This window comes from Leuciscus leuciscus, assembly GCF_965113295.1.
Source record: "Leuciscus leuciscus genome assembly, chromosome: 21".
NCBI classification, from domain to species: Eukaryota; Metazoa; Chordata; class Actinopteri; order Cypriniformes; family Leuciscidae; genus Leuciscus; species Leuciscus leuciscus.
In genome coordinates this window covers 22289040-22303334 of record NC_138745.1, presented here as the reverse complement: position 1 = coordinate 22303334, position 14295 = coordinate 22289040, and the positions used below count along the sequence as shown (strand labels likewise).

General features: G+C 38.1%; 1 protein-coding gene and 1 long non-coding RNA gene across 3 annotated transcripts in view; one reads left to right on the top strand and one right to left on the bottom strand.

The window, feature by feature from the left end:
• mpp7a (MAGUK p55 scaffold protein 7a) overlaps nt 1-14295 on the top strand; it is a 128468-nt gene that overhangs the window by 76958 nt on the left and 37215 nt on the right. For both annotated transcript variants that reach the window (XM_082151732.1, XM_082151731.1), the window contains 5 exons: nt 10028-10109; nt 10269-10354; nt 10654-10728; nt 12477-12673; nt 13638-13702. In XM_082151732.1, the coding sequence (XP_082007858.1) occupies nt 10028-10109; nt 10269-10354; nt 10654-10728; nt 12477-12673; nt 13638-13702 (505 nt within the window). The remainder of the gene's footprint in view (nt 1-10027; nt 10110-10268; nt 10355-10653; nt 10729-12476; nt 12674-13637; nt 13703-14295) is intronic.
• The window catches only part of LOC309485106, a 167730-nt gene that overhangs the window by 141011 nt on the left and 12424 nt on the right, over nt 1-14295 (bottom strand). The gene's annotated exons all lie outside the window — the stretch shown is intronic.

Below are 14295 nucleotides of genomic sequence, written 5' to 3'. Positions count from 1 at the left end.
GTTGAACTTTTGCCAAGCGTGTCAGAGGTTTTGGGTTCTAATTTGGACTCGTTTAAAAAAAAAAAAATTTAATCAAAACCGAATATGTTTATCAGTGGTTGTATATCAAGCAGGGAAACGTTTGTGTGCATTTTGTTTTGTGATTTCACCGGAACAAATAGTCTCCGCAATGGCAGCCACAAGAGAACACTGTATCCATGCCACTGACAGCAGCGGCAACGAGCTCAGCAGCTTGATTTAAAAAACAACACATTTCAGCACTAGAATGCCTCTTATTTGACAAACGAACGAAATGAATGCCCTGCTAGTTAACTGGAGATGTTTTATTTATTTGTATTGGGTACATCCGTGGTGCGAGTTGTTTCAAAAAGTGGTGGGGACAATATCGACCCTGGCAAAAACCCATAATGCTCCGCGACGTGTCAACGATGGTGATGGTTGCTTTGGCCAGGTGGTGGTATTTATAGCATAAGGGGCGGGACATTCTACATTCTTTACATTCTAGAGAGCATTTGATTGGACAGAAGATGTGATGAGAAGCTGAAGTCCGCTGTGACATCATCAAAATTTGTGATCCATTTTAGCGTAAGTGAGGGACTGTAAGTTTTGAATGCTTATATCTCCTAAATGCGAATTTTGTCATTGGTAACCTTAAAAGTGCAGTCTGTAAGAATGACAAAATATGTACTGCAGTCCAAATTCTAAATATCAGAGATTGTTGATTCTCCCGCCACCTGCTCCTCAGACTGGATGGCGCTCACACAGGTTGCCAGTTTGAGCTCACGCAATGGACAATGCAAATTGGCAACGTGCAGTATCACAGACCAAAACAAACATTCCAGACTGGAAACATACATTTCAAAGTAAAATAACTGGTTTTTTTCAGAGAAACTAGTACTGTATATGAACTTAGCATGTTTCCTCAATATATGCAAACATATTATGGTACAAAACATATTTTAGTAGAGTGAAAAAGTTACATACAGCACCTTTAAGCCTAACATTCATACTAAAAGCTAAATAACTTGAAATTTTTCAGGGGGCCTTTAAGAACATCTTTTTTTTTTTTTTTTTTTACATTTAGGAACGTTCTTACGAATTTCTTAACTTCGTAGATTTTCTGTGTTCACATCCAGCATAAAGCTGGTCATTTGAGTGTTCTTGTGGAGTTCAGGTTTTGTAAGGCATATGACTACCTGAGTTTGTGTGATTCTCATCGCAGTTTCTGTCTCCCAGGACAATGTCAATGAAGCATGCGGAATGTCCTAGAACACTTTGATTTGGCTTATTTCTTTCTTTTGGCTGATTGCTATTGACTACAATTTTATGGATTTCACTGCCATGAACAAAGGACCAAAACTCAGAAACCGTGCAGCCAAAACAAGACTTGCTACTTTGGAAAAAAATGTTTTTGAATGTCTGTGCTTAGATTTATCATGTTGAGCCTTGGAACGCAAGCACGGCCAGCAGACATTGTGTACTATAAAAGTTCACACTGTTCTCATTTCCTCTGTGATCTCTCATTGGTTGACACAAGGCTTCATTAATGTTCCTCTCAAGTGCCTTCATTAGAAACGTTTTTGTATATTTTGACATCTGTTTGATGTTGGATATTTAATAGTAGTAGTAGTTTTTGATTCTTGATATAGTAGGGTATATAGTTGTACAGTGGGGTATATATTTGTGGTATGGGGACTCCAATGTAAATGAAATAAAAGGGTAAATGTAGACTGCCCTGGATTTATACAGGAAGACAAATGACCAAATATATCTATGGTGTCTATTTCTACCTTAATCTGAATTTAGCTCTTGCTTCTGAAGTTTTTCATCTGTTCTTCCTTTTCTTTTGAAGCAAACAGAAGATTATATGGTTTGGGTTAGCAGTGAAGAACCGAGCACTACGGTAATGTCACTTTCTAGAAATAATGGAGGCACAAATTAGATTATGGAGAAAGACAGGAGCACACATGTTAGCGCTTTTGAGATGCATATGTGTACACAGGAGAAATACATCATGGGCCCTGATGGCTCAGAGTGGAATAAAAAAAGTTCTCTCCAGTGAGACATTGAGGAAAGAGAGACTGATATGCACCGTCAGAGGGTTATGTTGACCAGAGAGCTAATGTGTCACTCATCTCCCATGTTACCTTGGATCAGTGATGGACTGAAATAATGGCCAGGCAAATTTTCCGTTCCATAATCTACAGCTTTGTTAACAGAATAAAAAAAAACTGTGTTCAATGTTGTTATTCGTTTATTTATCAAAAAATGTATTAACATTATTTGAAGCCTTGAGACGAAGAACCATATAAGTCCATATTTTCACATTTTAATACAGTAATAGAACCTTAAAGAAAATATTCTTTCTTACAATTTATTTATTTATTTATTTATTTATTTTTTGCTAACGTAAACCACAGAACAAATACAGACAATACAGTACAGGGACATCAAACGCAGCTAAAACGTTTCGATTAATTTCTCCGTGGTTATGAGGAGTACAGCTTTCATTTCGACCCATTCATGACTTGATCCGTTAAACAGAGTGAGCAATATGAACTGTAGTAGACAACGCCCAGTAGCCTACACGCCCCTCTGACTGTAACCGCTAACGTTAGGTAGATACTTTGTACATGTACGGTTCTAACACTCACCTCTTTCGGTGGACTTTTTCCTCGTTTTAGCTCTCCTCTCCGGTTCACATATGGTTTACCAGCATCCCTAAAAGACTACCTTGCTCTGTCCTTCCATTCGTTCATGTTTGCTCTCTTTTTTTTTGCCGAGGTTTTGCCTATTAATGTCCGCAACCGGCGTCTCCATTTTTCGTTAGTGGACATAAACGTTTTTTCCACGTGAGACTATTTTAAAGTTTAAAATACAGAGTATTGGTCGCGTTAACACACCCCCAAAGTGCTTCTGTATACAAAGTGGCACACGTACATTCATGTCACATGGTTATCTCATTTTTTTGGACTTATACGGTTGTTCGGCGCATGGACTCATTTATATAAGAAAAAAATACATTTTAAATGCAGGATTATTAGGGAGTTTGTCACTGGTCGTTATTTAAGTGTAAGGCCTCTCTCCTCACCTTTTGCTGTTCTTCTAATCTTTCATTCCTTCCTCTGCATAGTGCTCTGATTTTCCCAAGTGTCCATGTTTCTGTGTCTATATCCTGTAACAGAGCGTACGGGAGGTGCTCGAGCACACACTGTGCTCTTTGTGCAGTGAGGTCTGCTCGTCTTGAGAAGGCATTTCCTCATGTAGGTGAAGGAACAAGATCCGACTTCTGAAAGTGATGTTTCCTTAGTGGGGTGATTTACAGTGAACACAGGCAACACTTAAAATGCATCCTATGGAAGATCTGGTGTGTGAAACCACAGACACACAGATTTAAGTATTTTATACTTTTGAATAAACATCTACGTTTCTGGCCAGAGCACCAGCGATCCAGCAGCGATCAAGCAAGCAATTGTGTTGACTTGAGTTGTTGCACTCGGTAGCTCCACTCACCGATGAATCTTATTAGTCCAAAATTCCATATCAAATAATATTACTAATAAAATTGTTTGTGTTTAGCTGCAATTTTTAGTGCAGTATTTTGGTTTCAGCCTGGATGGAAAAATGACTTGATGCTGTAAACCTGCTCAGCAGTGTTTTCTCAAAGGATATAAAATGGCCATGTCTAGCTTTTAGGGTCATACTGCAGGAGACATTTAAGATGGTATCCAGCGTTTTATCCCAGGCCTCAACTTCCCTCTTCCGCTCATTCCCCCTTTACCTCCACACATTCCCATTTACCTTCCTGTCATTCTTTCTTTTTTCCATGCGTTTCAGGCCTGTCCTGTTTTCAGTCTATATGCTGACATTCCTCAGCCTTATTACCTTAATGAGGCCCAATTTTCAGCAAAATACTTGTTAATGATAGAACTGTAATGCAGCAGGTTTAAAGCAACATTTTGAGTGTTTACTGAGCAGGTCATTGAAGGGTTAGTATAACAGTCTATATAGAGGGAGTGGAACATCACACACTTAGCCTAATGTTTGTTTTGAGTCTCACTATGTGTTTGTGTGTGTGTGTTTATAATTGGAAGTTTAATAGCCCTGTTTAACGCATATCTTCTGCCTACTGGTTTACTCGCAGGTGGCATAAATCAGCAGTGATAATTGCGGCTAATTGTGTTTAAATGACCTCGCTGCTGTTCTTTTTGCTGTCTTTTCCTCCCCAGCTTTCTCCACTACCAAATCTGCAGCAAACACAGCCATGTGGTTCTTGGTAATTTGTTAATTTAAGAAGTGACTTGAAGAGTGTATGTATTGTTGTTTGTTTTCACGCCACTTTAAGTGATTTAAGTGTGTCAAACACTCCTTTTGTATTTGTTTTTTCAGGTCTGTCCTGATGGCTAGAGCTTAGATACAGCTAAAATGATTTGAACTTCAGACTTTTATTGTAATGACGTTTGAAAAAGTTATGATGTCATAGTGTGTTCGAGAAAGCTTATTATATTCATACGCACCAAGGAGGTCCATAATACTCGACCCATTCGTTTATTAACCTCAAAATAGCTATGTTTCCATCCACTTATTTTTATGTGCATTTTGGGATATCGCATTAAAAAAAAACGCTGGATGGAAATGGAAAAATGCGCATAAATTCAAAAAATGTGCATACAAAACTCGAGTCTGCGCTCAATTGAGTCTGAAACTTCTTATCCGATAAGAAAATATGCGCATGAACTACGATAAACACATTTACCAAATAAATTCCTCGATGCACATCATAAAAAGACGTGACTTTGCGACGGGATGGCATAACTGGACTAATCAGCTGACCGATCTCGTTGCACAGCATCTGAAATTGCTTCTGTGGCCTCTCCTACTGCAGCAACTTCCATTTTTCTTTGTGATATTGGTCAGTTTATCAGGAAGTGACGATTTTGCTCTACTTCGGCTAACTGGATTGAAACGGAGCTTTATCTGCAAATTCTTTATGCCATATTCCATTTTTGCGCATAAGTGCCCATGCTAATACAATGCTAAATCATAAATCAGATGTAGGCTGTATTAAATGTATGAATGTAGATGTATTAAATCAGATGTAAATCCTATGTAGAATAACATTATGATGTCCAGCAATCGATTTAAATAGTACACTGGGTTTACTTAGACATTTAATGAGATCTACTCCACTATATGTTGTTTTTTCACGTGAATAAATACATAGATCGAATGTACTTTAATGGTCCAGTGGCAGAACTTTTGCCAAGCGTGTCATAGGTTCTGAGTTCTAATCCGCACTCGTATATATTTTTTTTCTTTTTCATCAAAACCGATTATGTTTATCAGTGGTTGTATATCAAGCAGGGACAGATTTGTGTGAATTTTGTTTTGTGATTTTCACCGGAACGAATAGAGAGTCTCCTCAACGGATTGAAGCGCCGCGTCCAAGTGAAGACTGTGTGGCGTGTGCGCAAGCCCCAAGAGAACACTGTATTAGCGCCACTGATCGCAGCGGCAACGAGCACTTTGATCACTTGATTAAAAAAAACACACATTTCAGCGCTAGACTGCTTCTTATTTAACGAATGAAACGAATACTTTGCTAGATAACTGGAGATGTTTTATTTATTTGTATTGGTACATCCGTGCCGCGAGATGTTTCAAAAGTGGTGGGGACAATATCGACCCTGACAAAAAGTGGTGGGGACATGTCCCACCCGCAAATTACGCCTATGATGACGAGACACGAGGAGAAATTGACAAAGAACTGTCCGACACAGCCCACGTAGCTCTCACTACAGATGGGTGGACCTCCAGGGCTACTGAAAGTTTCCTCACGGTGACCGCTCACTCACTATATTGCTTCGGAATGGGATATGAGAAGCTGCGTTTTGCAAACATGCCCCATTTATGAAATAAATTAATTGATAATTAAGCTATATATCATAAGAAAAAATAACAACAAGAACCGTACATAACCGAAAACCGTGACCCTAAAACCGTGATACGAACCGAACCGTGAGTTTTGTGAACCGTGCCACCCCTTAGTAACTAAGAAAAATAACTCTAAGAAAGAAATAACTCTCTTTAGAGTGGACTTTTTGTTTTGTAAATTTGCATACCGTATTCATGCTCAAACAGCAATATTACACATGAAAGACAATTGAAATTGTAAAAAAGCATAATAGGGCCTCTTTAAAAATCTTACCGACCCTAAATTTTTTGAACGGTATTGTATATAACACTAACAATTCAATTATAAAACTATACAACTAATTGTTGTAAAGAAATAAATTGTGTATTTTGGCTGCAGAATGATATAGCTATGCAACCAGGCCATGCTAACCAGGCACACCCCTTAACCCATTGGTATGTAATACACCCACGGCATCTTTTTTTGTGTGTGTATGTCTGTCAAACTGTCAATGGATGAACTATCTTCTAATTACCTTCTTTATAAAGGTAAAAAAAAATGCACCTGTAAATCAATTTAAGGGGGGGAAATATTGTCCCTTAATGGAAAAGGTGTGACTGCAGTCTAAATGGAAGAGTTCTGTATGCAGAAGGATGTTAAATGCCTCAGAGGGTACATCACTGTAAAAAGTTTGGGAACCACTGTCCTAAAGAATGACTCCTGTCCATCTGAGCTCTGCACAGATTAAGCCATCCACTTTTGGCTGGCCTTATAATAACAGTCATAAGCATTTATGTGCTAAGAGTCTCAGCATATGGAGCTGATCACCTCCACAACAGGCAGCCGTGGGTTACGTTACTGATGAGTAATTTAGGGAGCCGCGGCCTCTTATTCTAACTTGCTTAATTTTTCTTCCATCTCAGTTTCTGCTTTCTCTCTCTCTCTCATCGGTCAGAGGAAAATATTTCATTAAAGTCTATTTATAGAGCGTGTTTTAATGGGCAGACCTCAGAAACAGGAGGAAATAAGAAAACCTTGAAAATGCTCAATCAAAGAACCTGCTCATTTCCTCCGGCTGCCTATTACAAGTGACCTTACTGTGAGAATGAAGTTGCACTCGTGAGGATCGTGTGAGCTGTATTGTGAGGATGACTAACAGAGGTGGAGTTCCTGATGGGTAAATTGTGCCTGCGTGATGAGTTTGGTTAGTCAGCCTGGTGAATTATGGCTGTCTCAGCATTATGTGTGATTGGAGGAAGTCCATCATGTCCGAGGCAGAGATATTTGTCTCAGGCTAAACCTGCATCTGAATAATGTCAGCTCATGTTCTCACACCAAGAGAGAAACAAACTTCAGTCCATCATGCAAGCTAAAATGGCACACAAAAAAATATTTGCTTCAATGCGTATCACTCTTGTTTGGTCAATTTTTTTTGTGTTTTTGTTTGACAACTGAACAAAGAGTTTATGTATATTCAAGACTTGCACATTGAGCAATGGTGTTGATTGTTGAGTGTGTTTTGATGTGAAATACAAATTGAGTGAATAATGATCTGTTTCAACACATTGGTTTCCACACTCGATTAAACAGGACAGGTCAGTATGTTCAGTGATATTCTACTGAAGTCATTATCGTTTTGATCTAACAAAAAGGTTTTGGAAAGGTTCTACCATTCACTTTGTCACATTTAACAAAATTAAATGGTACGTCAGTGGTCTAATTCTTCTTTACTCCCTTTCTCTCTGTCTCCCTCATGTGTGTCATTAACACCACTGCTTTATCTCACGCTGAGATGTAACAGCTAAGCTGATCACTGGTTTCTGTCACCTCCCAAAGCTCCGGGCCAATCGCCGCCTTGTTCTTCCAGGTCACCAAAGTGGTCCAATTATTTGATCAACAGGAAATATTCATAGACTTCTGAAAGGAGCGTTGACAAATGGCTGCACTTTCCATCATAGAGGCTGTGTTTAACACATCAGACGACGACCTTGAGCTAATGTATTAGTCATGATAATGACATCGCAAAATCATTACAGGTGACCAAGTTATCAAAATGACTTTGACAGCAGATAATTGGTCTTACTGAGGTAATGCAGATAGAAGAGGATCATGTCTGTGTGAGTGTTTTTTTAATGTGTGTTTTCTTCTTCTTTTTTTTTTTCTTCTTTTTTTGAGAATCTTATTGATATGCCATTGGAACAACTTTAGTCAAGGCTGATATTTCACCTCTTTCAGACAATTGAAATGAGGGGAGGTAAAAACCCTGATAGGTTTTTAAACACACGCACACTAGAGGAACAACTCCACACCTTCATCCACTGTCACGGATGCTTTAGAAATAATAACAGCCTCAGAGACACTGATGCAGAAAACAGAGGGTGAAATAAAAAGGCAGACTAAAGCTCAAACTGTCTGACATGTTTGTCTGTGTGTGAATGGCCCTGCTCCCTGCTAGGAATCTTGCTGTCTTAGTCTCGCTGTCTAATTTCGCTGTGTGTTTGTGTGTGTGGTGACAGCCCATGCTGTGAGTGTCTGGCCATATATGTCTCCGTTACAGTAGCGTATGGGTATGTATGGTGGCAGGAGGACACACAGGACTGGCATATTGTTGGCAGACCAGTGCCTTGGATAGCTAGTGCTTTTGCATTCCTGTTTTGGCAGTCATAGCAGTCCATTTAAGCCATTAAGCTGTTGCGTGTATCTAGCCATACTTCAGTCCACAGTAACGGAGCACTTACTTTCTTGCACATATAGTATACGCACAGAAAATCACATGCACTCAGTGGCCATGTTGTGTACTGCAACTTTCCACTGTTTGTATCATTCTGCTTGTCTGATTTTGTGTGGACAGACTGGGGATTTTTCACAAAGTCTTTCTACACAGTTATGCCAGTAATTGGTGGCAATTGATTGTTTTGGAGTGAGTCATTGAATCATTTGTTCAACTGATGTGTTCAGACACACTGATTCATTCAGGAATGAAGAGTGACTCATTGAATCATTAATTAAACTGATTCATATAAAACACTGATTTATTCAGGAATGAAACACGTGACTGTCTTCATCAGTGACCCATTGAATCATTAATTTAACCAATTTGTTTAAACACTGATTCATTCAGGAATGAAACAAGTGACTTGCTGTGTCCCAAATCATGTACTATCCATCCTAAATAGTATTTGAAATTAGAATTAGTGTGTTTCAAATCGGTATTTTGAAATAAGTATTCCAAAGATACCTGGATATTCTACTATTTCCGATTAGAATTCGAAATGTAGATTTGTGCACTCTCTATTTTTTGGTATTGCCCCAGAACCCATTGAGTGTTCGATGATGATTCGATTAGAACTGCAAACACAAATAAAAAGTGTTTAAAAACTACAAATATGGTGGATGTGTGAGACCTGACGGTTCAGATAAAGGGATTTGAGTGATTAATAGTCAGTATCTAATCTGATGAAAGAATATGCATTCAATGTTTTCCACATTAGATTTCATCTTGCAATGACATTGTGAAGATACATTTCGTCATTAACTTTTAAATATATCATTATCAAACATGGAAGGAGACATGAGGAGAGTTCATGAAGAGAGTTCTCTGCATGAAAAACCCACGACTGGCAGATCAATGTGATATTGATCTCCAATACAGTAGTAAATGAAATGTGGAGGATATCTGTGACAAGATGAATGTCAGGACAGTTTAAACGGTGACAGGATGCACCTAACTAAGTGACAGAGCGGTCCATTAAAGATGCAATTATGACGAAGTAGTATGTCCGAAAGCTTGCCTACACTTCTGCTGCAAACTCAAAAGTATGTACTTTCTTCATAAAGAGTACAAACCTTTAGGGGTGTACCAGTGTAGTATAAGCAGGCAAATTTGGATGCAACTTCACCATTGAGTTATTAAAACAGTAATTTAACTACTTTAATTTTTTCAAAAACACTCATGTATTCAGGAATGAGACAAGTGACTGTCTTTATGAATCTTTGAATATTCTAATAGACATTTATAATCCAATTAAACCAAATTTTGTTTAGACTTTAATGTTTGTATCAACCTGGTCACTGTTAAGCACTGTATGTTTACTCTTTGTATGTGTGTTACAGGGTGCCACCATAAAGAAAGATGAACGCACTGGAGCGATCATAGTGGCACGCATCATGAGGGGCGGGGCAGCCGACAGAAGTGGTGAGCACTAATGCGCCTCTTCTCTCACTTCACAAATGTACCCTAATAATACCCAGATTTTTAGTTTGTTTGCACAAAGCCTGAGATGGTTATTACACTGAATAAACTGTGGTCTCTTCTTAACTTCTCTTGTTATCCACTGCTCTTTGTTGCATCCAGGGCTGATACATGTCGGAGACGAGCTGAAAGAGGTTAATGGTATCCCTGTTGATGACAAAAAACCTGAGGAAATAATCCGCATCCTGGTATGTGCGTGTTTGTGAAGAGACAACTAGAAATGCCATAAATGGCATGTTTAACAGTTTGTAATGTAACAGAATATTGTGAAAAGGTGGTTTTATCCAGTGGGAATTGTTTGGACCGTTAATGTGTGAAACATTATAGGCTAAGAATCTAATGTTATTTTCCTCCTAAAAAATGTTTTGGCAAGAGAAAGTTATTGTGAAATAAAAAGACAAAAGGAATGCACCAGTGCACGTTCTTCATTTCATTTACTAAAAAGGTTGTTAATCGTGTCTTTTTGTTGATTCTGCTCTATTTATAGTCCCAGTCGCAAGGTGCCATCACGTTTAAAGTGGTCCCAGGCATCAAAGAGGAGTCACAAAGCAAGGAGCCGAAGGTACAGTTCATCAGCATTGCTGCTGATCAGACATGACAGTTTAGGAAAAAGAGATGGCCGATATGGGATGTTCTACTCAGATGGTGGGGAGGGGGGGCTTTCTCTGTATATGTACTATGGGCTGCTGGCTTGATAGATGAATTTTTGTTCCCTATCCATCTTCAACACAAATGATTTGCACTAAACCTCTCAGCTCCTGTCTAGCTTACAAACAGCCTATGTCGATCTGTTCCTAAACCAAGTGAGCTACATGAAACCTCAGTAATGACTGATTTACAATCCTCTACACATGCATCTTACTCAAAACTTTAGTCAGAACTGTTGACACTTAAATGATCCTACAGAATTGAGTTCGGACATGAGCTAAGCTAAAGACTTTATACTAATAAACAAAAATACATAAACCACTAACAAAAATATTTGGTGAAATAGCACATTTTAAATTATTTTGGTGATAGTAGGTCTATAGGTTTTAGCAAACCTTTGCAATGGATTTTGGGATTGTGTCCTATCCATGAGGAATAAATCCAATTCTGACTTGACTCAGAACTTAAGCACACGTCATGGTTATAAGTTGCAGAGATTGGGCTCTGTAAATTGTTTTCTGTAATTTGTTTTCTGTAATATGTCTCTTACTCTCATCAAGGCTGCATTTATTTAATAAAAAAAAAAAAAGAAGAAGAGTAAAACAGTAATATTGTGAAATGTTATTACAATATAAAGTAACTTATTTTATTTTAATATATTTCAAAATGTTATTTATTTATGATGTCAAAGTTTATCATTTTTAGCATCATTACTCCAGTCTTTAGTGTCTCATGACCGTTACATTTTTTTCAATACTATTTGTATTATTTTTGTGACAATTATACATTTTCAAGTTTTTTTGATTATATAGAAAGCTGAAAAAACAGCATTGATTTTAAATAAGTAGAAATCTCTCTTTTTTTTTTTTTTTTTTAATTAAAAACGTAATCCTTGCTAAATTAAATTAATGAATTTATTTATTTATTAAATTAAATAGAAAAGGTATTGACCCCAAACTTTTGAGTGTTGTGCTGTAAATGAGGACTGTATCATTTCTTTGCGGGTTTATTCTATTCGTTTTTCTGTGCTGTAATGGTTTAAATATGTTTCAGTTTTAAATTCAGTCATAACCCACATGCGTGTTATCCAGTGACCGTAGTTTACTGTTTTCTGCACATGTAATGAATATGTTGAAGTGATGCTAATTGGCTGCACATGTGTAAGAGGGATAAAAAATGATGGAGTGCAAGACAGAGAGATGAAGTGTTCCCTCAGGATGTATTGGTGTGTTTGTGGGGAACGTTCTCCCTTGTAACATCATTTTTCTGTATGGCACATGCAGCTCTCTAAATCAACACAAGCCACTGCTCTGTGCTTTGGGGACTTTGCTGTCTCCGTTTGCTCTCAGTAACCCTTTATTTTCTTATTTGTCTTTTTTATTGATTTGATACGTCTGCTCAATCACTCCAATCCTCCAAACACCTCATGATCTCCTTTTTTAGAAAAGCGCTAATGAGAATCACATAGCATTTCCAAGAAGATTTTACATGTGTATGTGTGGAAATTAAGCCTGTCTGCTATCCAAAAATGCACCTTGATTTGGTCATTATTTAGAGAGAAGGATGGAGCAGATGTGATTTGAATTTCATCTTTCTCTCATTTCATTTTAATCCATTTAATGTTAGTTAAAGCTGCTTCTCTCTCTCTCTCTTGCTCTTCAGATGTTTGTAAAGGCGCTTTTTGACTTCAATCCAGCTGACGATAAGGCGATCCCTTGCAAGGAGGCAGGCTTGGCGTTCAGGATGGGAGATATCTTGCAGGTTATGAGCCAGGATGATGCCACCTGGTGGCAGGCCAAACTCGAGGGCGATGGCAACCCGCGCGCTGGACTCATCCCTTCCAAACACTTACAGGAGAGGTTAGCCAATGCTTTTCTCTCTTCCCTGCTCATTTCCTCCCACTATCACCAGTTTTAAATTCAACAGCACTCCTTGACTCCATCATCTTGTCCGCCCTCTGTCCAGCCCCCTCATATATCATATTCACCTTTCATGCATCCATCTCTCTGTCTCTCGATCATTCCAGACTTCTTCCACTCCATTACAACCTGACTTTCACTCCCTACTATGAAAGGAATGACTTTTCTGACTTTTTTGTGTTCCTCATCATTTTGTTCCCTTTTTGTGCAAGTCGGCTCGGCCAAAATACTTTGGATTTCCGTGGCTGTCTGGGCTGGAATGAGTAATGACAGACAGTGATAGCACTGGTTCACATCCACTTTGGACGTCCACGCACGGAAAATTGCACATCAGTGGCTTTCTTTTTCATAAAGTGGACTCTGATGTGCATGCATATGTGTGCTGCCTTAGGAAATAGTTTCTTTGCTCTGTTTCTCTTGAAGAAAGTAACTTTCAATAGTAAAACATATTTTTGAACCTGTCAGAGGTACAGTAGCAAGTGCTGTTTCTGGCTGACCATTTTCTCTCTCTCTCTCTCTCTCTCTCTCTCTCTCTCTCTAATGGATGCTTAGGCAGGTAGCTCTGCATTGTAGTTAAGTGTTTAGTAATCTCCATACAGCTGTGAAATCTGATGGTTTTACTGCATGTCAGAATAGGGTTTTCAGTCAGGTTTGGAGTGCTAAATTACCAATCATTAAGTTAGGTTTACACATTTTGGTTGTAAATGAGTGACGTATGATGTTCAAAGACCAAACAGACTCCTTTACACAATGTTGTCGGTTGATTTAGATTTGATGGGTGATTGCTTCTCACTTGCACATATATCAATAAATACAGTTGTCAGTCCCAAACACTGACACTGAATGTGTACTATCTGTTTACTACTATCTATAGATCTTTATCTTTCTCTCTCACTTCCTTCAGGAGGTTTGCAGTCTGGAAACCCACGACCATCACTACTCTTCAGAGGACCCCCAGCAAAAGATTTTGTAAGGACCATACTCCAACAATCATGCAGCAACTAAAACAACCACTGAAACACACACCAGAGCTCAACAATGTTTTTTTTCCACTACTGGCTCAGTCGGGCCATTAGTTGTGGTCCCACTATGAAAGAATTATAATTAGCAAAAAAAAATACGGGTGTACATTTAGTGGAAATGTTTGTATTTTTCCATTTAAATTTAAGTGTACTTAACATTTCACTTTATAAAAGTGTGTTTTTCTTTACAAAACTGGAAATTATATACATATAATGTAACTTTCAAACACTTTTACTGGAAAGCGATAGCATATGATGCAAAACATTACTCTTTGGTTTGTCGTTTCACATTTTTAATGGTACTTTCAAGGTGGTTACAAATAAGTTTAGCAATTTTGACAAACCTCACCCATGTTAGTCAACTAGATAACAGTATCTTGGTGAAAAATCATCATAATTTGTAAACCATTTTGATTAAATCCAGAAACTGAACAGTGGTTCTCAGCCAGGGGGATGGGGATGAAAAAAAACATTATTTTTGAAGAATCTTAAATCTCTGGAATCACTAAATTTAATTACATTTAATACATCTGTTAATTA